The 22,967-nt window shown below is 42.6% G+C and overlaps 1 protein-coding gene across 7 annotated transcripts in view; it reads left to right on the forward strand.

Annotated features, from left to right (window-relative positions):
- Positions 1-22,967, forward strand: part of FGGY (FGGY carbohydrate kinase domain containing) — a 413,817-nt gene that overhangs the window by 206,322 nt on the left and 184,528 nt on the right. For all 7 annotated transcript variants that reach the window (XM_067726327.1, XM_067726329.1, XM_067726330.1 and 4 more), the window contains one exon: positions 2,043-2,171. In XM_067726327.1, coding sequence (XP_067582428.1) covers positions 2,043-2,171 — 129 coding nt within the window. The remainder of the gene's footprint in view (positions 1-2,042; positions 2,172-22,967) is intronic.

Here is a 22,967-nt window from a genome sequence, read left to right on the forward strand (position 1 = left end):
GACAGTAAAGTGAGAAAATGCATGACATGTCCTTAGCACGGTCCCCAGCATAGAAGTGCTCAGTGAATGGGAATGCTGCCTTGTATGTGCTAGCTAGAAGACATAGTGACATGATTGAGACAGTGTCCAGAGCCAGACTGTCCACAGCTAAGGGTGCTGCTCTCCTCCAGGTTTCTGCTGGTTGTGCTTGCAAAGCAGACAGACTAGAGGCTCTCTGTGCTCTCCACCTCATCATTTGAGCATCTGGACCTTATCCTCCAGTCCAGTGCTGTCCAATAGAAATATAATAGAAGCCAATATGTAATTTAAAATTTTCCAGTAGCCACATTAAAGTAAAAAGACATAAGTGAAATTAATTTTAATATCTCATTTAACCTAATATATCCAAAATATCATTTCAATATAAATTGATCTAAAAACTATTAATAAGATATTGTATATTCATTTTCTCATGTGAAATCTTTGACATCTGATGTGTATTTTCCACTTAGAACCTCTCAATTCAGACTCTCAATTTTCACTGTAAATATTTGACTTAGATTTCTTAAATTAACGTTGAAAAGGTAGATTTGCACGCCCAAGTTGTTCCAAATGTACTCAAAAGTTTTTCAGTAACTGAACTATCAGTTTTGAAATTGAGCTGGAAATGAATTCAAATGAAATTAATTTAGCACCTTGGTTACTCCGGCCACATTTCAAATGTTCAATCCACATGTGCCTAGTGACTCCCATATTGGACAGTGGCACTCTAAGAAACCATGCAGCGGGTTCAGTCTTCTGCTGCTGCTTTTTCTTAGCTAAACTTTTTCCAAATTGGATAGAATTTGATAAATGGATAAAAATGGAGGAGCTTTGCAGAGGAGCTTTGTTTTCAGTTAGGGGAGGTCATGAGCCATTTGCCCTCTGCCTCCCTTACTAACCCCCCCCCCCGCTGCCCCTCCACCCGCAGAAGTCCTGCAGCACCTCGCCGCATCCCTGGAACTCCATGGAACAATTAACAAGTGGTAGGAATCTTAGCACTGAGCAAATGGCACACATTCAGAATCTTGGACCCTTGGAGCTCAGAGGGATCTTAGCATATATAGAGGTCCAGCCCTACCCTTCTTACAGTGCAGAAATACTTATGATAAGTTCCTTGGCTGGGGTGGGTGGAGGGCGTGACTCAGCCCCTGCTGAACACCTGGGAACAGATGGATCCCTTCATTCTCTTCTGACTTACATGGTTCTCTGTGTCCTGATCTCATCTCCCTAACTAGGTTGGAGGCAAGGAGCGCCTCTTACAGTGACACAGCGCCCACACAGCACAAGACAATCAATAAATTCTTAACTGAAGGCCTGACTGACTGCAGGAATTCAAGGTCACCCGAAATATCAGGGTCACTGCATTGCACAACTCCGAAGAACACCATTCAAATTGTATTCTGTGGTTGTGCAAGTAGCAGCCTTGTAAAGTTTGCAGAGTTTAGACTGGGCTCTCTTTTCCAGCTGAGAGAAACTTCTAAGAAATTCTTTGTTGAAACAAAATAATTCCCTCCCTTATCTTCTGATAGGAAGCAACTACATAAGTAAATTTTCTCAACTTCTTTAGGAATATACGTTAATCAGGGAGTGTGTATGGATGTGTGCATATGTGTGCATGTGTGTGTGTGTGTGTGTGTGTGTGTGTGGTATGCTGGTAGAGCTGCTGTGTTTGGAAGCTCATTTGGAACAGTTTGACCATTTCAACCTAGGCTCCAAGAGGCCAATGTATTTGTAGCTTTTGGAATTTCTCATGAATGGAATCTTTCTCTGATTTGAAAGATGCCGTAGAGCTCTTGGCTTTGTAAAGCACCCCAGAGCATGACCTATGGGAACCAAGGACATATACCTAAGTCACCAAATGAGTATAGGGACTCTTTGCAGCTGCATGGTTTCCATCTTCATGAAGCTGAGAAAAGGCAGAGGAGAGGGGAGGGGGCAGAGAGGTTCTCTTAAGAAAGCCCTCTGTTTGCTTTTGTGTTTTTCAAACTGACAGGTGTTTATTTTTTCTTCTGTCTACCCAGGAAACCAAGTGCTGCCTCCTGGAACTTCTCTTGGAAATGGGCTCACACCAGAGGCAGCAAAGGACCTTGGCCTTCCTGCTGGAATTGCAGTGGCAGCTTCACTAATTGATGCCCATGCAGGAGGACTAGGTAATCTCGTACTCCATGTCACTACCAACACTGTGTTCAAACTCTCCTCAGAATCAAAGACACTCCTTTTCTGTTTTTAAACCAAAGACTGAGAGCTGGTGATTCAAGATACAGTAAAGAAAAACCTTTAACAGTTAGGCATGTGGGTAGAATTATAGAACTTTTCATCAATTATAGGATTCATTTATAATTTTATTAGTTTCTCCATAAAATAATAGAAAAAATGATGTGAATAAATATCTGGGCGGTTCTTTCTTTTACCGAAAATTTGATAAAGATACATTAACTTCCAACTAGCGTGGATGATGATGGTGTATTAACTTGTACTTCCTTTTTTTTTTTTTTTTTTTTTGCGGTACGTGGGCCTCTCACTGCTGTGGCCTCTCCCACTGCGGAGCACAGGCTCTGGACGCGCAGGCTCAGCGGCCGTGGCTCACGGGCCCAGCCGCTCCGCGGCATGTGGGATCTTCCCAGACCGGGGCACGAACCCGTGTCCCCTGCATTGGCAGGCGGACTCTCAACCACTGAGCCACCAGGGAAGCCCCTATACTGCTTTTTTCTACAGATACTCCGAAACCCTTACAATTCTAATTTTATTTTCATATTATATTTGGCTTATATGCTATGTCCAATTACTTGGGTATATCCCTGATTTCATCTTCTAAATAAGTCTCCAACCTGGCATTCTTGTGTTCATTTATTCATTCATCAAAGACCCATTGAACACTTAGTATGTCCCAGGCATGGGGCTGGGGGACAGTGAAGTTAATTTAAAAAAAAATAAACAAACAAAATCTCATCCCCAAATGGAAGACAGACAATGAGGCAAGGTTTACAGTAAAGTGTGATAACTCTGTCCTCTTCTTTATCCTTATTGCAGTTTTTTGGCAGGGAGGGAGGCATTGTTCAGATCCTCAATATTTTTCACTTCAACTGTAGCCAAATCTTTTTTTCCTAGCCTTTCTTTCTAAGAGTGTTTCTTTTTAAATTATGGTTCAAACTTCATGAGATCAATTTAGTAGATCATGACCATTGGATTTTCAGAATAGAATGGACCGACCAGAGTAGAAAATCTCAGAGTATGTCTAGCACAGTAAGGGTAAGCACTTTTTTGTGGAACTTATGTTTCCACTTCCATTTTATGTGTCTGTGCATGTGTATACTGGGCCATGATGAACGTGAATTTCTTACCATGGCTTACAGTCCAAAAAACTTTGAAAGATTTTTTAGTCCCTACTTCATATTACAGACAAGAGTTATCTATTTAAATGCTTTCATCAAGCTGCATTCCCAGAGCTCTGTCCATGCATATTCACCTCCATGTCTTTGCACGTGTGTTTCTCTGCCTAGGATGACTGGTCCTCCCCTTTGCCCACTTGCTAACTTCTACTCTAAGTTGAAGACCCATCTTAGATGCTTTCTCCTCTGTGTAGCTTTCCATGGAAGACACTTCCATTTATGTTGAAACTCTCTAAGCTGTCCTCCTTTCAGCACTTTTACCTACCCCTATGGAAGAAATGACTGTGTTGTAATTGCTCTTTTATCTGCTTGTCTTTTCCACCAGACTATAAGTTCCTTGAAGACAGGGGCATTGTATTACTCATCTTGTGTAACCTGTGCTGAGCTATGTCTGGTTCTTATAGATGCTTGATAACTTTATTAAATGAATAAAGTCACATTAAGGCAAGAATAAGATAAAATAGCCCTACCCTGTAGAGTGAAAGTTAATCTGTTTCCTTATACAGCAGATTATTAAGCAGTGGCTAGTTCTTCTGCATGGTCTCTGGATTTTCAGAGCAGGATAGCTCTCATCCATCTACAAACATGTCCGTCTTATTCATCTTTATGTGTTCAGGATCTAAGACAGTGCCTGAGAAGTAGTAACCAGCCAGTAATGCATGTGGGTTGGAAAATACTGCTTATAGACAAAGGTATTTCTTTCCCTTTTCAGTGTGGACAGTGTCTGCTTTTGATTGGAATGTCATGATTTTGGTTTTTAAGAACAGGTACAAAGAGAATTTGTGGTCTAGACAGACATGGAGTGTTCCTGTCTCCTAGTAATCCTGACCTCCCATAACCTGCCTGAGGCCCGGGAAGCTTCCTCCATCATGCTTTTCCATTTATCCCTGGGCCAGCAGTCTCTGTCATCTACCTGCACCCAGGGGACAGGCACTAGGCTTGGACCACCACATGCTGAAAGTAAGCAGGCTGCACCTTGGGAACTTTCAGGACTCTGGTTCCCTTGTCAGTTTCCCAGACCTCCCTAAGGAACAAACCGAAACACACCTTCTCACTTCTGCCCAGGACTCGCTGCATCCTCTAGGAGGGGAGACTGTGTCCTTACAGGTGCCTGGTACTTGAAGACACTCAGAGTTGTAAGTTGAACCGCACTGAAAGGAATCTAGGCCATGAAACGACCCCCCTCTTTTCCTAAATCAGAGATGGTCAATGGCAGAAATTTTTACCCTTAGAAGCTTTGGCTGAGATTTTTTTTTTTCCCTTTAAAACACAAATGCACGAGACTTTCCTGGTGGCACCGTGCTTAGGAGTCCACCTGCCGATGCAGGGGACACGAGTTCGATCCCTGGTCCGGGAAGATCCCACATGCCTCAGAGCAACTAAGCCTGTGCGCCACAACTACTGAGCCTGCACTCTAGAGCCCGCGAGCCACAACTACTGAGCCCGCGTGCCACAACTACTGAAGCCCGTGCACCTAGAGCCTGAGCTCAGCAACAAGAGAAGCCACTGCAATGAGAAGCCCGTGCACTGCAACAAAGAGTAGCCCCCGCTTGCCACAACTAGAGAAAGCCCGCACACAGCAACGAAGACCCAATGCAGCCAAAAATAAATAAATAAATAAATAAAAACAAAACAAAACACAAATGCACTTATGTTAGTGAGTTTCCCTTGTGTTTTCCAAAAGTAAGTTCTTTAAGTGGAAAGATAGCCTAGGACCTTGGCTTCCCAAAGGGCTGAGCCTAGGGGCCAGCAGTGGCTGGGGAGGGCCCAGGCAGGCGACAGTAAATACCTACTTAGCAACTTTGACCAAGTTTTATCCTTCTTATACCTCCGTCTCTCCCCTTCACCTTACAGCCAGTTTAGGGTTAGGATGTCTGGGAAAAAGAGGAGGCCTGGGAGCAAATATTCCCTCTTGTTTCCCATGCCACCTATGCCCCTTTCAGAATGTAGAAGAGAAGAGAGTCCTGAAAATCTTAAAAAGGTCATCCGCCCATTCCAGCCGTGCAGTTACTAAAGATAGCTACTGAATGTGTGTAAACATGGTGGTTACTGGTCTAGGCACTGGAGATTATAGCAGTGAACCGAGCAGCCAAAGCCCCACACCTTTTGGAGAGAAAATTCTCATACTCTCCTGGCCTGCATGTTTGTAACTTAATAGTATCGGTTTGAGACAACTAACCCCTGAGACATATCATGATGCTGTAATAAGGGCTCTGAACATGGAATCTGAAGATCTGGATTTAAATTCTTACTCTCTCTACCTGTGTACCTTGGGCCAAATATCATACCTCTTCACACTTCCGAATTTCCCCTTCTGCCATACAAGACAGTGATGCCCTCCTCACAGACGTGTTATGATATAAACAGGTAAAGCAGCTGACGTAGCATCTGGCACATAGTGGGCACGCAATAATGAGGTATCTTTCTTCAATTTTTCTCACTCTGGAGTGACAATACCTGGCACAAAGTAGGAGCTTTATAAATGGAAGTTCCCTGAGTTACTATCCAGGAGAACTGTCTTCCCTTTGCATAGGCAGTCGGAGAAGAACCCCAGGCTTCTGGACTTTATCTGCCGTCCATGGATCTGCCCTAAACTTCCTTCCCCGATACTCTTTTACAGAACACAGGATTCACTGCTTTAAGATTCTGTACAGATTGTGGTCAGAAACAACCTCATGATCTGGTTAGATGAACTCCATGCTACGAGATTGTCAAGTGTCAGGTTAAGAATCTGGCTTTGGAATTGGATGCCATCCAGGCCTCGCACAGACAAGCCGCTGACAATCACAGCCCCTTCAAGTGCTGACCTGGTGTGACCTACCCTGGACCCCACATTCTGACTGTTACAGGGGTCAGCATTCTGCTTTGGAGAAAGACTCCTGGACTCTCAGTCTCCAGGGAAGCCTGGAACGGGAGGATAAAGATCAAAGAAGCGAGTGGAACTCAACTCATGATTTTTCCAGTTCTGGAAAAAGAGGAGGAAGCACTTGGTGGGAATAAAAATCAAAGATAAGAGAACATTTTGTACTTAAGGTGCTGGTTAGTAAGTTCTCCAGCGGATAGCCAGAAGATGGGAGGAGCTGTGTTTGCCCTTTGTGGGGGTGGTTCTCTCCAGGGCTCCGGCCGCTGCTCTCTTCCTAGCTTGTAAAAATAGTGGTAACTTTGTTCCAGGTCTTTTCTTGGCTCCAGCAGCCCAGCTGTCCTGAACTGGCAGTAACAACCTGATTTCTCTCTCAGGCCCTCCCTCCTAGTTGTTCTTCTTTATCAGACCAGCTTCTGATTCTCCATCACATCCTGAAGCCGGGCTGTCTCCTCCAGGAGCCTTCCCTGACTCCCCCAAGCTGACTTAAACCCTCCTTCTTCTCGCTCCCATGATGCCTGGGACTTGCCTTGTTTACAGTACACGTCACCCAGGTTTATGTGCGCAACTTTGTCTCATTTACAAGTTTGTGAACTCTTCGAGAGTGAGCCCCGTGCCATTTCATTCTTATATCCCAGCAACCAGCACAGTGTTTTGCGTGTGACACGTGCATATTTAGTGAATGAGTGAATGAATGGCATCCCCTGCGTGAGGGATGGATATTCAACTGAGAAGTAGAGTAACCTCTCGTTACAGAGGCGGCTGCCCTGTACATTAGGTGTACCTGGCTCAGTTCTCCATGAAGCGAAAGAGTTGTTCTGAGCGCTCCCTGATCCAGTCCTGGGTGTCTGGAAACTCGTGTCCTTTGTGCTCCCATCATGTTAGCAGGTGTTGGCCAAGAGCAAGCGTTGTGCCTAGGTTTAGCATCACTCTGATTCCAGATACTGGGTTCTTTGCCAGATGTTGATTTGGCTTAAATTGCTCATCTGAGTTTCAGAATCAAACCAAATTGAGGATTTTGAATTTCTCCCTCCCCTCCCTTGCCCTCCTCTCTCCTCTTCCTTCCTTCCTTATAGCAGAAAAATTGGTTTAGCCCGTCTTGCAAAAGGAGCTTCTGGTTCATGCCCTCTTAGAGCAACACATAGTTAATTCCAGTGAGCAATAAACCTTGCCAACTTTTCATCTCACCATTGTCAGTGCTCTAGAAGCAACACTGATTCTCAAAGCAACTTTATACATACTATTATTTTGTTCCATTCGTTAAATGAAATAATGAGGCTCACAAAGACTACCTCACTGACCCAAAGTCACACGATTAGTAAGCGGTAAATGCATGATTAAACCCACACTGTCTGATTCCAGAGCTCACACTTCTAATCACTATGCCTGATGGAATGCGTATTGGTTACAGTGTGCTCCAGTCTACTCTTGAATTTGACACTTAAAGTAGCATTTGAGCGAGTAACAAGTATTAAAAAAAGGAAGTCTTTCAATAAATATTTATTGATGACCCACTTTACTAGTTGATGAGAGTATAAGGTGAATATGAGAGAGAACTGGACTTGTGGGAACTTGTAGTCTAGTAGAGAAAACAAACATTAAGTAAACAATGGAATTATATGTTCCAAGTATATAAGCCTTTAGAAAAATATGGAATGGGCCCAGAATTGAGACTTGAAGAATTATAAAAGGATTCCTAGAGGAAGTGATGTCTGTAATGTAACTGCAACATTTCCTGCCCTATTATTGCTTCCTGGTAAAATGGAATTCATTTACTTGTTGTAACTCTCCAACTTCAGTTAGGCTTTATTCCTAATAATAATAATAACAATATCACTAATAAAACAAGAATCACTACCCTTATTGGTACTACCTTTCGTGTGCCAAGTACTCTGCTGGACACTTCCTATACTTTATCTCTTGCTTCTCATGATGATCCTACAAGGCAGAGGTTACTTCCCATTCTGTACGTGAGGAAGCTCCATCACGTAGCTAGTATCGTGGCAAGATTTGAACCTGAGTCTGACTTCAGAGCTCTTGTTCTTTTTCTTTGTACCAGTGGTTCTCACCCAGGCGGGATTTTAACTCCCCATCCACAGGACATTTGACGCTATCTGGAGACATTTCTGTGATTGTCATTTGGAAAGGGGAACTGGTATGGCATGTGGTGGGCAGAGGCTAGGAGCGCTGCTAAATGTCCTACAGTACTCAGGGCAGCCCCACAGCAGAGAGTTATCCTGCCTTGAAGTGCTGGGAATGAGAAGCCCTACTCTAAACTGAAACCCTTCCAATGATAGTATTTCCCTTCATCAATTCAGTTTATTTCCATAGAAGCCAAAACACAGCCCCAAATAAGCGACTGACTGATAAATTAGTACTTTGTCGAAATAGACTTTGTGAAATTAACTCTTCAGTGAAAATAGTTGTGAGATAAGCCAGTAGAGTGAAGACTTCAGACTAAGGAGTATAAGATGATTCCTGCCCCTTCCGTCTTACCCAGAGTCTAACACACGACCACTTGTCCAGCTTTCAGCACATCATATACACTTGCCTCCTCCTTGCCTTTGGTCACGCTGTTCGCTCCGTTCGGGCTGAGCCCCACTCCCCACCTAGACAGTCCTACTCATGTGTCAGCAGTCAGGCTAAATGTTACTTATACAGTGGAGCTGTCTCCAAACTGAACCCTGCTCTTAGAAACCAGGATTCACTCCCTCCTCTGTGTTTCTGCCACACTTTCACCTATTTCATTTTTCCCACCAAATCATGTTCACTCTGCCCATCTTTCAGCATGGGACCCACAGAGTCAGTCCCCCGTGAATCAGTGAGTTAATTAAGATAATAAAAGTGAGAGGATTTTGAAATATCCAAAACAAGGATTGCTAAATCCAGGTAGGGGAGCCTTTAAAAAATATATAGATACCTACGGCCTACCCGCGAAGGATCCTGAGTCTGAGTGTCTGGGGTGGGGCCGGGAAACCGATTACAGGAAGGAAGTTGTCACCTGGTGCCCAGAGGAGACGGTTTGTGGGACAGGTTGGCACTGGGCACACAGGTCAGAAGCAGAAGCGATGTGCAACTCTCAGGTAGACAAATCAGACCAAACCACAACTGTGCTGAGAAGGAGCCAGGCCCAGACTCAGACCGGAAACTGGGGGCAGGAGGGACTGTGTCCAACAAGAAAGAGAAGCTTGGATCCAAAGAGGCAGACGGTCTGTAAGGAGGGGGATTAGAAGAGCAGATAAAGTCTTGCCGGGGAATCTGGAAGGAGAAAAGCGGTGTCAGTGCCCAAGCAGATAGGGCGAGGATGACTCCGGGAGTTCCTGGATGTGAATCAGAAAGGGGGAGGAGGCGTTGGTTGGTGTGATTTTAAGGTTATTGTGTTAGGCTGAGGTTTGGTTTAATGAGAACCACTGTTGCCTGAGACCAGAGCAGTTGCATGAGCCTTGGTGAGGGGCAGAGGGGATGGGGGGAAGGACGGCCTTGGGTTTCCTGTCCCCAGACCCCAGGGCTTTCCTGGAACACTGTGCTTCTCTGGACTGTGAGGGATGAGCCTTAGCTGGGAGACCGGTCTTTTCTGTGGTCAGAAATCAGGGCTAAGTGCAGCCCTGCGGGGCTACAGCCCCCTCCTGCTGTCCTACCCCTCTCTAAACCTGTGCCACACAACCCAGGATATGCCGCTATGAGCCTACCCTGAAATGGTTAACTTCTTTATTTTATATACAGGCTCGTGTTTGGATAATGAGTGATCGTAGGCTTAAGAACTAAAAGGTTGCTTAAAGACTTTCTGTATCAAATTCTTCAATATGCAGATGAGAAAACTGAAGCCCAGAAAAACAGTGAGTCATCCAAGGTTACCCCAGCAAATTACCATCAGAGTTGAATTTAGAAACTGAGCCTCCTAATTTATTGGTCAGGGGCCCTGCCCCTGTTATGCCACACCATCTCCAAATTAGGAAAAGGGAATGGTTTTGGGTATCTGGAACTCTATCCATCGTGGAAAATAAGAACAGGCAAGAAGTGGGTGTATTCACACCTGTGCTTAGGTATATGTGCAGCTGTATATGCATTGCATGTATATACATGTGTATGTGTGTATACATCCCTGTATGTGCGTGTATGTTATTCCATTCTACCCGTTATGTCCCATTTAATGGCTGCAGTCAGGATCCTGGCTGGCTATCAGATAGGTAAACTAGTTGTTCTAAGCCACTCATGAGTAAGTCTCTTCCATTTTGTGGTCACAGTCTGCATTAAGGGTCTCCCTCAAAAGCTGGTAATAATAAAAATGCCTGGCATTTCAAGTTCCTTCTGAAAAGTTCAAAGCAATTGTTTTTGTTTCAGTCTGTGCCCAGCTTTGCGCTGGGCACTTAAATAGTCAGTGTCATCAGCTCACAAACACACTGTTGGCTGCCATTGTTTTCTGCATTTAATATACAAGGATATCAAGGTTTAATAACTTGTTTCATTGTGACATTTCAGTAAATGATAAAGTTGGATCCTAGGTCCAAGTTTTTTTTACTCCAGAGCCTATGAGCTTTTTCCTGCTTGCCCTTCTAGTATATTTATGTATGTCTAGATATGTCTATGCATTTACTTACCTTAGCCTATAATTACACAAACTTATGTCTGTATCTAAAATGGAAGGTAGAGCTTCTATTAAACATTCTTCCAGGTAGGTATGTTTCTAGATCCAATTTTTTTTTTTTTTTTTTTTTGCAGTACACGGGCCTCTCACTGTTGTGGCCTCTCCCGTTGCGGAGCACAGGCTCCGGACGCGCAGGCTCAGCAGCCATGGCTCACGCGCCTAGCCGCTCCGCGGCATGTGGGATCCTCCCAGACCAGGGCACAAACCCGTGTCCCCTGCATCGGCAGGTGGACTCTCAACCACTGTGCCACCAGGGAAGCCCTCTAGATCCATTTTATGGATGAGAGAGTTGAGGCCCAGATTGGGGAAGGGACTTAATAAAATATACTTCAAACAGCACACATGTTTGGGGCTCTCCCAGCCATGGGGAATAAGACCAGGCTCATTAGACCAGGCTGGCTATTTTTTGACTGTGGTGGAGAGATCAGTAATACTAAAGTTGATAATAATTTTGTTGATTATTTTTGTTGATTAATGTTGAAATGAATGTTGATATTAAACTTATCTGTGTAGTGACTTGCCACTTTCAAACCATCATCCTGGTATTTTTGCTTCCATTAATGGTTGAGCAAATGGACACTCCAGTAGGTGAAGGGATTTGCTTAAGGATACAGGATGAGGAAGGATTGGATCCAAGACTGTAATGCTGATCTGTCTCTCCCCGTCATTTCACATTTACTTTGGTGAAGACATTTCATCAAACAGTGGAACAAGTGCTTCCTTCTAAACAGAGCAGAGTGTGTTGACTCAGTGTGAGTTCCTGTGCCCAGAGGGCCTGATTTCAAGCAAATCTCTGACCAAACTCATCAGCTTCAGAACCTTATCTGGTATCCAGAGGGAATTTGTAACCAGAAGGTTCTACTTATTCACTCATGTATTAATATGTGACTGAAAAGATGAGCTGCTGTTTTCCTTTGCTGAGCTTGGGAACAAAAACAAAAACACAAGGAATAACCCAGCCCCAGGTTCTGATACTGCCAACCACCTGTTAGGAGGACTTCCCACCCCAAGTTCAAAAGGTAGAAGACTGCTGGAAAAGTGTTTGTTTGGGGACCCAAAGTCTAAGATTGCACTTGCGTCACTGGCTGTGAGAGTAGGCTTACCCCAAAGGTCCACTGTTTTTCATGGCACAGAAACTCAGCACATGGTGCTTCACATCCATGTAATAACCCTGAGCGCTAATGTTTACTCTGGGGCTTGCACATCCGCAGCTGTTGGTGGGAAAATGCACATCTCCAGTCATCGCCCCTCCGCGGCAGCCTCACATCTGAACTGCTGTCTGCTTCCTTATCATCTCCCCACGGGCCTGGGTAATTTCCTTGTTTTCAATTTTCTCTTAACTAAGCATTCATATGAGTCATTATAAAGGGTGAAGAGAAAAAAAGATTGTTTTTTCCCTACACTGGGGATCTTGAGGATTGCCTCCTGGCATCCTGCAGCCAGTATAGATGTCTAGAGAAACTAAGAAAGAAAAATCATGCTGTGTGCTATGATGTAGGAATGTGACTTCTAACGACAGTGAAAATGAAAAATCTTGAGGTAACACAACAGTAATTAAGAACACATAACTGATTCAAATCCTGATTCCACTTCCTGTCCATGTGACCTTGGGAAGTCACTTGACACTTCTTGCCTCAGTTTTTTCCATCTGTGAAATGGGAATAATAATCGCACCCACCTCATAGAGTTGTTTGAAGAATAAATAAGCTAATATCTGTAAAGCACTTAGGACAGTGTCTGGTAGTGCTATGTGTATTTAGGTATGACTAATTGGATCTCAGCAGATTTACGTTATGAATGATAGCAGTGAGCAAGAGAAATTCAAAGATTCCTTCCTTTATTTACCAAACATGTGATAGCTTCCTTTTACGTGCCAGGCATTGTTGTACGGGTGTTGGGTGTAGTAGTAAATAGAGACAAGTTCCTACTCTGTACAGCTTCTATCTTGCTGCGGGTGTTCGTAACCTTACATATAAACATATATGTGTATATTTTTATATGTGCTGTATGCATGCATGCGTGTGTATGCACACACATGCACATGTATGGGCGTGTTTGTGCCTGTGCTTATGTGTGTCCACGTGTGTGCATTTGTTATACACTTCTGTATGACCATCCATGTATATATACATGTGTGTGTCTGTGTATATGTGTGCACAAATGTGCCTGTATCTGCATGCTCATAAATGTGTATGTATGTCTGAATGCTTGTGTGTATCCGTATATGTGTGTGTGCCAGTATACACACACACACATATACATACACACTTAGGTATATGTGTTTATGCATGTGTGGGTATATGTGTGTATATATGTACGTGTATAGGCATGCATGTGTGTTTATCAGGTACTGCTAAGTGTTATGAGGGACAGGTCTGTGTAAAGCAATGGAGAGTGCCAGAAGTTGCTGCCAGTACAGAGAGTTCTGGAAAGTTTAATCCAGAGTGGTGACATTTGAGGAAGCAGACCTCAGTGAAGTGAGGGAACATTTTATGGTTTAAGAAGCAAGGTAACAATTAATTCAATCAGCAGATATGTGTTAGGCCCATACTTGTATGGGCCTCAGATGCCATACAGGGCACTGGGGCTACCAGAGATGACCCAATCCTCTCTCTAGAGGAGCTTAGCAGCTGGTGGAGAAGGCAGACTTGTCATCAGAAAAATCTCATTGTAACCTGCATGCTGCTTTTCCCAGATGAGAAGGAAGTGTCACAAGAGGGCAGGTAATGGATCAACTAGCTCTGCCAGGACAAGTGAGAGAAGCATCACCTAGGAGGTGGAAACGGGATAAGCATTTCAAGAGGCAGGAACAGAATGTGAAAAACTTCGGAGTGTGGAACGGCCTGACTTCATCCAGGAGCATTTCAGTATGGGAAGCTTGCTGTTCACGTGTGAGGGGAACAGTGAGAGATGGCCGGGAAATCAGAGCCGGTACTGTGGTGTGGGCTCTGAGCTCCCAGCTTTGCCACTGGTTATTAACAAGTTACTTAGCTGCTCAGTGCCTCAGAGTTCTCCTCTATAAATGGTAATGACAGCAGCACCTCGTCCGGTGGTTGCATTTTATAGACGCCTTCTCCTGACATATGGTGAGCTCTTAAGTGTTAGCTCTTCCAGGTCAGAAGCTCAAATGTAAAAAGCCTAGAATTCCAGGTTAAGGAGGTTGGATGCTAAAATTAAGTTGGATCAACCCTATCTATTCAAATAGCTTCCTCAGCACTGATTGTCATGTGAAAACTATGTCAAGTGTTCTACATGAAGCATTTGCCTTTGGGAGTGCAGCTCTGATTTGTAATACCAATGGGTGATAGTGCAAAGGAACAGTTAGAGCAGTAAAAAAAAAAAAAAAAAATGCCAGCTCATTTTAAGCTTAGAACAAAACTGTTCACTTCAATGGAATGAAGCAGATGTTTATTTTCCCAGGCCCTGGGAATTCAGAAATAACCCACTTGCTGCCAGGGCTTTGCCCTCTACCTTTGCAATGTCACTTACTCAGCCTGCAGAAGCATAGCTGGAAGGGAAAGTGCATTTCCCCACCTCTCACTTCTGTATCTCAGCATCCTTTTTACTCATCCATCAGGCCTGAGGGTGAGCACTGCTACTTTTCACTGTCTCCTACCCACTCTGACCTTGGCCACTGTCTTTGTGAGAGGAGATTTTTCTCTGGTCCTGTCATCTCTCTTCAAATCCAAACACAGAATGTACAAAGTCTGCCCATGCTCACTGTAGTCTGAGCTGCTGAATATTCTTCCAGAGCCCTTTAGGATTTCTGTGCCCATACTTCTTTTTCTTTTTTTTTTTTTAACATCTTTATTGTAGTATAATTGCTTTACAGTGGTGTGTTAGTTTCTGCTTTATAACAAAGTAAATCAGTTATACATATACATATGTTCCCATATCTCTTCCGTCTTGCATCTCCCTCCCTCCTACCCTCCCTATCCCACCCCTCTAGGTGGTCACAAACCACCTAGCTGATCTCCCTGTGCTATGCGGCTGCTTCCCACTAGCTGTCTGTTTTCGTTTGGTAGTGTATATATGTTCATGCCACTCTCTCACTTTGTCACAGCTTACCCTTCCCCCTCCCCATATCCTCAAGTCCATGCTATAGTAGGTCTGTGTTGTGTCTTTATTCCCGTCTTGCCCCTAGTTTCTTCATGTCATTTTTTTTTCTTAGATTCCATATATATGTGTTAGCATACGGTATTTGTTTTTCTCTTTCTGACTTACTTCACTCTGTATGAGAGACTCTAGGTCCATCCACCTCACTAAAAATAACTCAATTCTGTTTCTTTTTATGGCTGAGTAGTATTCCATTGTATATATGTACCACATCTACTTTATCCATTCATCTGTTGATGGACACTTAGGTTGCTTCCATGTCCTGGCTATTGTAAATAGAGCTGCAATGAACATTTTGGTACATGACTCTTTTTGAATGATGGTTTTCTCAGGGTATACGCCCAGTAGTGGGATTGCTGAGTCGTATGGTAGTTCTATTTGTAGTTTTTTAAGGAACTTCCATACTGTTCTCCATAGTGGCTGTATCAATTTACATTCCCACCATCAGTGCAAGAGGGTTCCCTTTTCTCTACACCCTCTCCAGCATTTACTGTTTCTAGATTTGTTGATGATGGCCATTCTGACTGCCGTGAGATGATATCTCATTGTAGTTTTGATTTGCATTTCTCTAATGATTAATGATGTTGAGCATTCTTTCATGTATTTGTTGGCAATCTGTATATCTTCTTTGGAGAAATGTCTATTTAGGTCTTCTGCCCATTTTTGGATCGGGTTGTTTGTTTTTTTGTTATTAAGCTACATGAGCTGCTTATAAATTTTGGAGATTAATCCTTTGTCAGTTGCTTCATTTGCAAATATTTTCTCCCATTCTGAGGGTTGTCTTTTGGTCTTGTTTATGGTTTCCTTTGCTATGCAAAAGCTTTGACGTTTCATTAGGTCCCATTTGTTTATTTTTGTTTTTATTTCCATTTCTCTAGGAGGTGGGTCAAAAAGGATCTTGCTGTGATGTATGTCATAGAGTGTTCTGCCTATGTTTTCCTCTAAGAGTTTGGTAGTATCTGGCCTTACATTTAGGTCTTTAATCCATTTTGAGTTTATTTTTGTGTGTGGTGTTAGGGAGTGTTCTAATTTGATTCTTTTACATGTAGCTGTCCAGTTTTCCCAGCACCACTTATTGAAGAGGCTGTCTTTTCTCCACTGTATATTCTTGCCTCCTTTATCAAAGTTAAGGTGACCATATGTGCATGGGTTTATCTCTGTGTGCCCATACTTCTGAATGTTCCATCTTCATTTTGTTGGTGGCAATGACAAATTTTCCCACATAACTGCCTTCTGTTCCCATTTTGGTTAGAAATTACTATTTACTGAACACTGAGAATGGAAAATTGATAGAGGGGCAACGTGAGAAAATACGTTATTTACACTATTTCCAATTACCCATAGTAAATCGAATCATAATACAGATAATCCAAAAAAATGAGTATTTTAATTTGAACATAGTTAGGTTTTTGCTTCGCTTGTTTGTACATCTGATTTCTTTCCTTATTTACGTATTGTAGTGGTTTTCAAATTTGAGTATGCATAGTCAACTAGGGCATTAGTTAAAATGCAGATTATTGGGTCCCTGCACCCACCACTATGACAGATTCACACCAGTAGGTTTGACGGGGGCCTGAACATCTGCCTTGTCTCCGGTGCCCACATGATCCTAATGAACTTCACCACTAATGCCTTAACAGATGTGGGAGGGCTGGTCTAAACTCAAGTTGGTTACAGTCAAAAGTCATCCGTGTGTAATCCAGAAAGAACAAAACTGAGTCCAGGCTAATTGAAAGACTGCATTTAAAAATTTTTTATTTCAAAAGCAGAGCAATAAAGAGCTCTTCCAATCTGGTACACTTACCATGAGCTGGGTGCCACTTAAGCGTTTACCTAGACAGCACTTGATATGGGCAACAACTATGGCTGCGTACATTCTCCCCACCCCCATGTAAGGGCCACAGTGAGACTTACCTTGGTTCAGGCATGTGGGTGGGATGGGAGGAGAATCTCGAAGGTCTGTCTGACTCTAGGTCTCCTGTTCTTACCCTCAGATAGCTTCAGCCAAGCCTCTGTTAACTGAATTAGCCATGGACAGTTTGTTTTAAATGTTCAATAAACAGAAAACATGGAGCATCTTTGGATCAAATGCTCAGGTCTAGGGAAAGCTGTTTGTTTTAAAGAGATTGTGTTAGGCTGTTAAGCTGTATTGTTGCAGTTTCCTGGGCTGAATTTAGCCTAGAGAGTTAAAAGTATGCCAGCCTTGTGACTCACCACTGTGAAAACTGAGGGTGGGTGTGGACTCCGCCACCAGTATCAGTAACATGAGTGAAGACTCTATACACCTTTTATATTCAGGCCTCTCACCACTGAAAGTTGTAAAGAAAAACCCACATAGTTCAGTTCTGCGAAATGCATTAAATATTCTGGAATAATTTGGCTCTTATTCACAAAATGTCTGCTTTACTGTGGTGTAGCCTTATTGCCCAGCCTAATGCGTGTGGGCTAATAATTCTTTCCCCATGTGCATATCTCTAAGTGTAACACATAGACAATAACATTTAGACATTTAAGTAGATGATTATATTACTGTCTCCCCCACTTAGACTGTGAGCTTCCTGTGGGCATTGTATCTGGTCATATTCATCTCTGTAACTTCAGACCCCAGCACTTAACCCAGGAAGCATATGCATGAGTTAATGTTTTTGTCTATAAACAACATGCTGTAGCAAAGTCAATGATATAAAGAAATAGAGATATAACATGAGGACTAAGTTCTATAGGAATTTGAAAAAGGGAGAAGTCTCTTTCAGTAGAAACATTAAGGCAAGGGAACAAAGATACTAATATTCCTTGAGTGACTTCAGCATGGCAGGAATGTGCTGGGTAGGCTCCTTGTATGATCTTCACATCAACCCCAGCCGCTTGTTCAAGGTCACACAACCAGTAATGAGAACCCCAGAACGTCAGCCGCCAGGGTCCTTTGGGGAAGTGGGAGGGGTAACCTGTGAACTGTACCCAAAGTAATGGGTATCTTCTCCACTGGAAGCAATGAAATGTAGAAGAGTCTGGTTGGAGAGAATAGCAATAGCATATGTGAAGGCACTGAAATGTGTTCAGAAATGGTAAGCGTTTCAATTTGGCCAAAACCTGTGATATCTATGAGAGGTTCCTGGAAGATGAGGCTGTCAAGGTCAAATAGGTGGGGAGAGAATGGCAGTACCTGAGCACCATGTTTCAAAGTCTTTGCTGCCCTGCTCTTTTCCCCAGGCATTGTCAAGCCACTGAAGGTGGTTTTAAGCAAGAGACTTATTCCACGCAGGACTTATGTATTTCTATTCACAATAGTTTGGGAAGAGGAAAGTGTGAAGGAGAAGGGGTAGCCTGAAATAGGGTTGAAAGGAAGACAGGGAATTTGACATCTTCTTCCTTCTCCCCCTCCCATTCCCCCTCCTTCTTCTTCTTTCTAAATCCATTGATTAGGCAAGAGTTGTTTAAAATTTTGGATGCTCTTTATATTTCTTCTATCTATTACTAAATTAAATGTATGAAAGTATCTTTTTAAATTTGAAATAAAATTTCTCTCATATTTGGCAGTAAATAGTAAATAACTTTTTAACCTTAAAGTCGCAGAGTAGTTAATCCAGTTTCTAAGCTGGGCTTTCATGAAAACCTATTGTCTTTCACGGAGATATCCACTTGACTTGAGGGGCCATAATCAAAAGAGAAGCCCAAAGAACTGGGCTTGATACTTCTACTGCTTTACACGCTGGACATTTGCTGATTTGAAATCTGCAGCTGAGACTCTGGTAAGGGTAAGTGAAATACCAATTTGGTAATCTCTCCAGGCTGGAAAGACAACAACCTGAGTTCAGGGATCATTAAGGATGAAGAGTACTGATAAACACTCTAGGCTTTTAGTTGGGACCATAAGAGTAAACTGAAAAAGACAGACTTTACAAAGGCTGAAGCCCGGCTTTGAATGAGCTCAGCACATGATTAAATTCTGTTAATCTGTCCCTACTTCAGCTAACTGCAAGAAGGAAAATTATATTTTTTCTGGAGGAAGATAACATAATCAGAGGTTCAACTTATAAATAAAATTTTTCATATACAATTTCTCTGTTGAACAATCTAGTTATACAAAGTATAAGAATTTTCATAAAGCAAGGGAAAAACCAAACCCACAGAAGATCCAGATGTTGGAAATATTATACATGGACATTAAAGTATCTTTGAGTAATTTGTTCAGAAACTTATAGGAGAAGATGGAGAATTCAGAGAACTGGGAGGTATAAAAACAACCAAACAGAAATTGTAGAACTGCAAATTCAATAATTGAAATTAAGAACTGAAAAGATGGTATACAGTTAACAGCAGACTCAATATAGCCAAAGGGAGAATTAGTGAACTGGACAATAGGTGGGAAAAATATCCATGCACACTAAAAAATATCTGTGGAAAAATATCCATGTATATCCATGCTACAACACAGTATACAAAGGATAGAAAAATACACAAAATACACAGAGGAGTATGAGAGATGGGCATGGTAAAGGGGTCTAGTAGAGATATAATTGGAATCTTAGAATGAGAGGAGATATATAATAAAGCAGAAGCTATATTTGAAAAGATAATTTCCAAAAGTTTTCCAAAACTTGTAAAAGAGCTCAAGTGAATTATTTTAACATTGGAAAAAAACTATGAATGCAATTTCATATTTAAAAAAAGAGGAAAATGATATGACAATTTTAATAGTTGTTTAAAAAAAGGCCTTTCATAAAAAAATTTAAGACCGAGTCATGACTTTAAAAAAATCTTAGTGGGCTTCCCTGGTGGGCGCAGTGGTTAAGAATCCGCCTGCTGGGCTTTCCTGGTGGCGCAGTGGTTGAGAGTCTGCTGCCGATGCAGGGGACACGGGTTCGTGCCCCGGTCCAGGAAGATCCCACATGCCGCGGAGCGGCTAGGCCCGTGAGCCATGGCTGCTGAGCCTGCGCGTCCGGAGCTTGTGCTCCGCAATGGGAGAGGCCACAACAGTGAGAGGCCCACGTACCGCCAAAAACAAAAAAGAATCTGCCTGCCAATGCAGAGGACACAGGTTCAAGCCCTGATCTGGGAAGATCCCACATGCCGTGGAGTAACTAAACACATGCACTACAACTACTGAGCCTGTGCTCTAGAGCCCACGAGCTACAACTACTGAGCATATGTACCACAACTACTGAAGCCCGTGCGCCTAGAGCCCGTGCTCCACAACAAGAGAAGCCACTGCAGTGAGAAGCCCGTGCACCACAACAGAGTAGCCCCCGCTTGCCACAACTAGAGAAAGCCCGCGCTCAGCAGCAGAGACCCAGTGCAGCCAAAATTAAATAAATAAATAAATAAATAAATTTATTAAAAAGATAAAAGAATCTTGGCAAACAAAGAATAGAAAGGAACTTTCTTATTCTGATTAAGGATATATAGAAAACAAAACAAAAAACCTAATTCAAACATTAGACTTAATGGTGAAATAACACTTTCCCATTCTCACCACTTCTATTCCACATTTTATTGTAGGTCCTAGCCAGTGCAGTAAGTCAAGAAAAATATAAAGATTAGAAGAAACAAATAAAACTAACATCATAGGTGACACAATAACACACATATAGAAATTTAAACATTTTATAGATAAAATATTAAAATTTATAGATAATTTAGCAGGGGTGCTATTCAAAAAGTCAAGACAAAAATAAGTTTCATTTTGTAAAGAGGAAACATTTAAAACATTAAAATTTTAAGTAGCATAATTAACAATAATATAAGAAATCTAATACCTAGGAGTAAATTTAATTGCACATGTGAGAGACATCTATGCAGAAAGCTATAAAACATTATTGAGAGAAAATGAAGAAGACACAAATAAATGGAGGGATATATGATGTTCATTGATTGGAAGACTCAATATTACATAAATGTGACAGTTCTCCCTAGTTTGTAGTATAGACTCAATGAGTCCAGTTCAAAATTCTAGCAGATATTTGTGTGAGGGGCTAGAAATTGATGATCAGATTCTGAAACTTTTATGGAAAGAGCCAATCATAAACAAGACAACCTTGGAGAAGAGCAGAGTTGGGAGGACTTAATACTAACAGATATAAAAAAAACTTGTTATAGAGTAATTAAGGCTGGTATTAGGGCAAGGTAGACAAACTAGAGGAAAAGAGATGAAGGAATCTAGAAACAGATTCACAGTCAATTTATGACAAAGGTAGTACTGCAGAGCTGTGAGGTATGTTAACTGGATATCAATATGGGAAAGATTGAATGTTGCCCCTTGCCTTACACCATACAGTAGAGTTTATATACAATTTATAGATAACGGAATATTATTCAGTCATTAAAAAGAATGACATCTTGCCATTTGTAACACATAGATGGACCTCAAGAACATTGTGTTAAGTGAAATAAGTGAGACAGCAAAGGGCAAATACTGGATGACTGTATGAGCTCTCTTACATGTGGAATCTAAAAACAAGCAAACAAAGAAATCCCAAGGTCATAAGCACAGGGGACAGGTTGGTGGTTGCTGGAGAAATGGCAGAGGGGGTAAGAAGGTACAAATGAAAACTGAGAAGTGAGGGGTGGACACCAAACCTTCCCAGCTAAGTCCTGATACTTGACAATGGTTCAGTACTTCAGTGAACTGTGAAAATGACTTTGAACCCTTGAATCGTTTGCAGTTTTTACATGTTCCTCCCTCTGCCAGGGTAAGAGCAAAAGCAAAAATTTACTCGTTTTCTGTTGGCTTTTTTTCCCACTAGAGGTTTTCTTTTCTTCCCGCTATTATAGTTTAAGTTTTATCCTGACAAATTCCAGGACACTAGTCAAATTCTTTTTCTTTTTTAATGAAATGTGGTTGCATTACTTGATTGATAATAGCCCAAATGGACTCAGGCCACACAGCGCCATAGAAAGAGGATGGTATGAAGACGGAAAGAACACCTGTGGACCTGCCAGAATTTCGTCTGTAGGTTGGCACGTAGATGGCAGGATGTGGGGAGGATGTGGATGATGAGGACCAGCAAGCTTTGGGGCACCGTGCCCAGTGACAGCATAACAGGTGTGCCGGGGCAACACAAGGCTGGAAGGCCTGGCAGGTGGAAGCTGCTTCATGTTGTCTGTTCGGTTGCTGCCTCTGGTCTGCGCTGCAGGTGGCCTCCTTGGGAGTCGTCTCTCCAAAGAGCCCACAAGGAGATGCGCTGACATGGACACACTCCAGAGGTTTGCCAAGAGGTGCTTCGAGAAGATGGACTGAGTGTTATTTTTTAAATCACTCAAGAATTCTTCCCTTTGGAATACAGAATTTAGAAAGAGAGCAAAGGACGAGTGAGAAATAATATGAATATACAGCATATATCCAACGGAAGTGTTGGATACCAAAAAACCGCCCAAGAATACCCACAACTCCATTTCTACAGTCTCATGGTTGGAAAACATGATCTCCAGAGCCAGACTGCCCGAATTCCTATTTCACACCATCACCTGCTGTCTGGGATCAAGGGTCAGTGACTTACCTGCTGGCTCTCAGGTTCTCATCTCCAAGATGGGCCTCATAACAGTGATTGTGAGGATCCAATACCACGGTAATTTGCATAAAGCACTTAGAAGAGCTCCCTACATATGTATTAACTGTTATGATGATGGTGATGTAGAGAAGACCTAAGGCTTTTGAGGTAGGCTGCAGCGGGACCCAGGGTGAGTGGCCACAGCCAAGGTGGAAGAGATCTCTGACCATCAGCTCAAAGGGGAAAAAGGTCCTCAGTGGAGAAGCCTGTTTGGACCCACATGGGGTGAGTCATTCCTCCTGCTAGAGACTTGCTGTGCCCCTGTGACAGCCGTGGTTAGGCTGCTGTGTACCAGTGTCCTTGGCTCCCAGGAGACTGTAAGCCCTTTGAGGACAGTGATTATGTTTTTTCAAGTATTATTTCTCCTGCAGTGCTGAGCATGGTGTCTC

The sequence above is a fragment of the Pseudorca crassidens genome, chromosome 2 (assembly GCF_039906515.1).
Source record: "Pseudorca crassidens isolate mPseCra1 chromosome 2, mPseCra1.hap1, whole genome shotgun sequence".
Lineage (NCBI taxonomy): Eukaryota > Metazoa > Chordata > Mammalia > Artiodactyla > Delphinidae > Pseudorca > Pseudorca crassidens.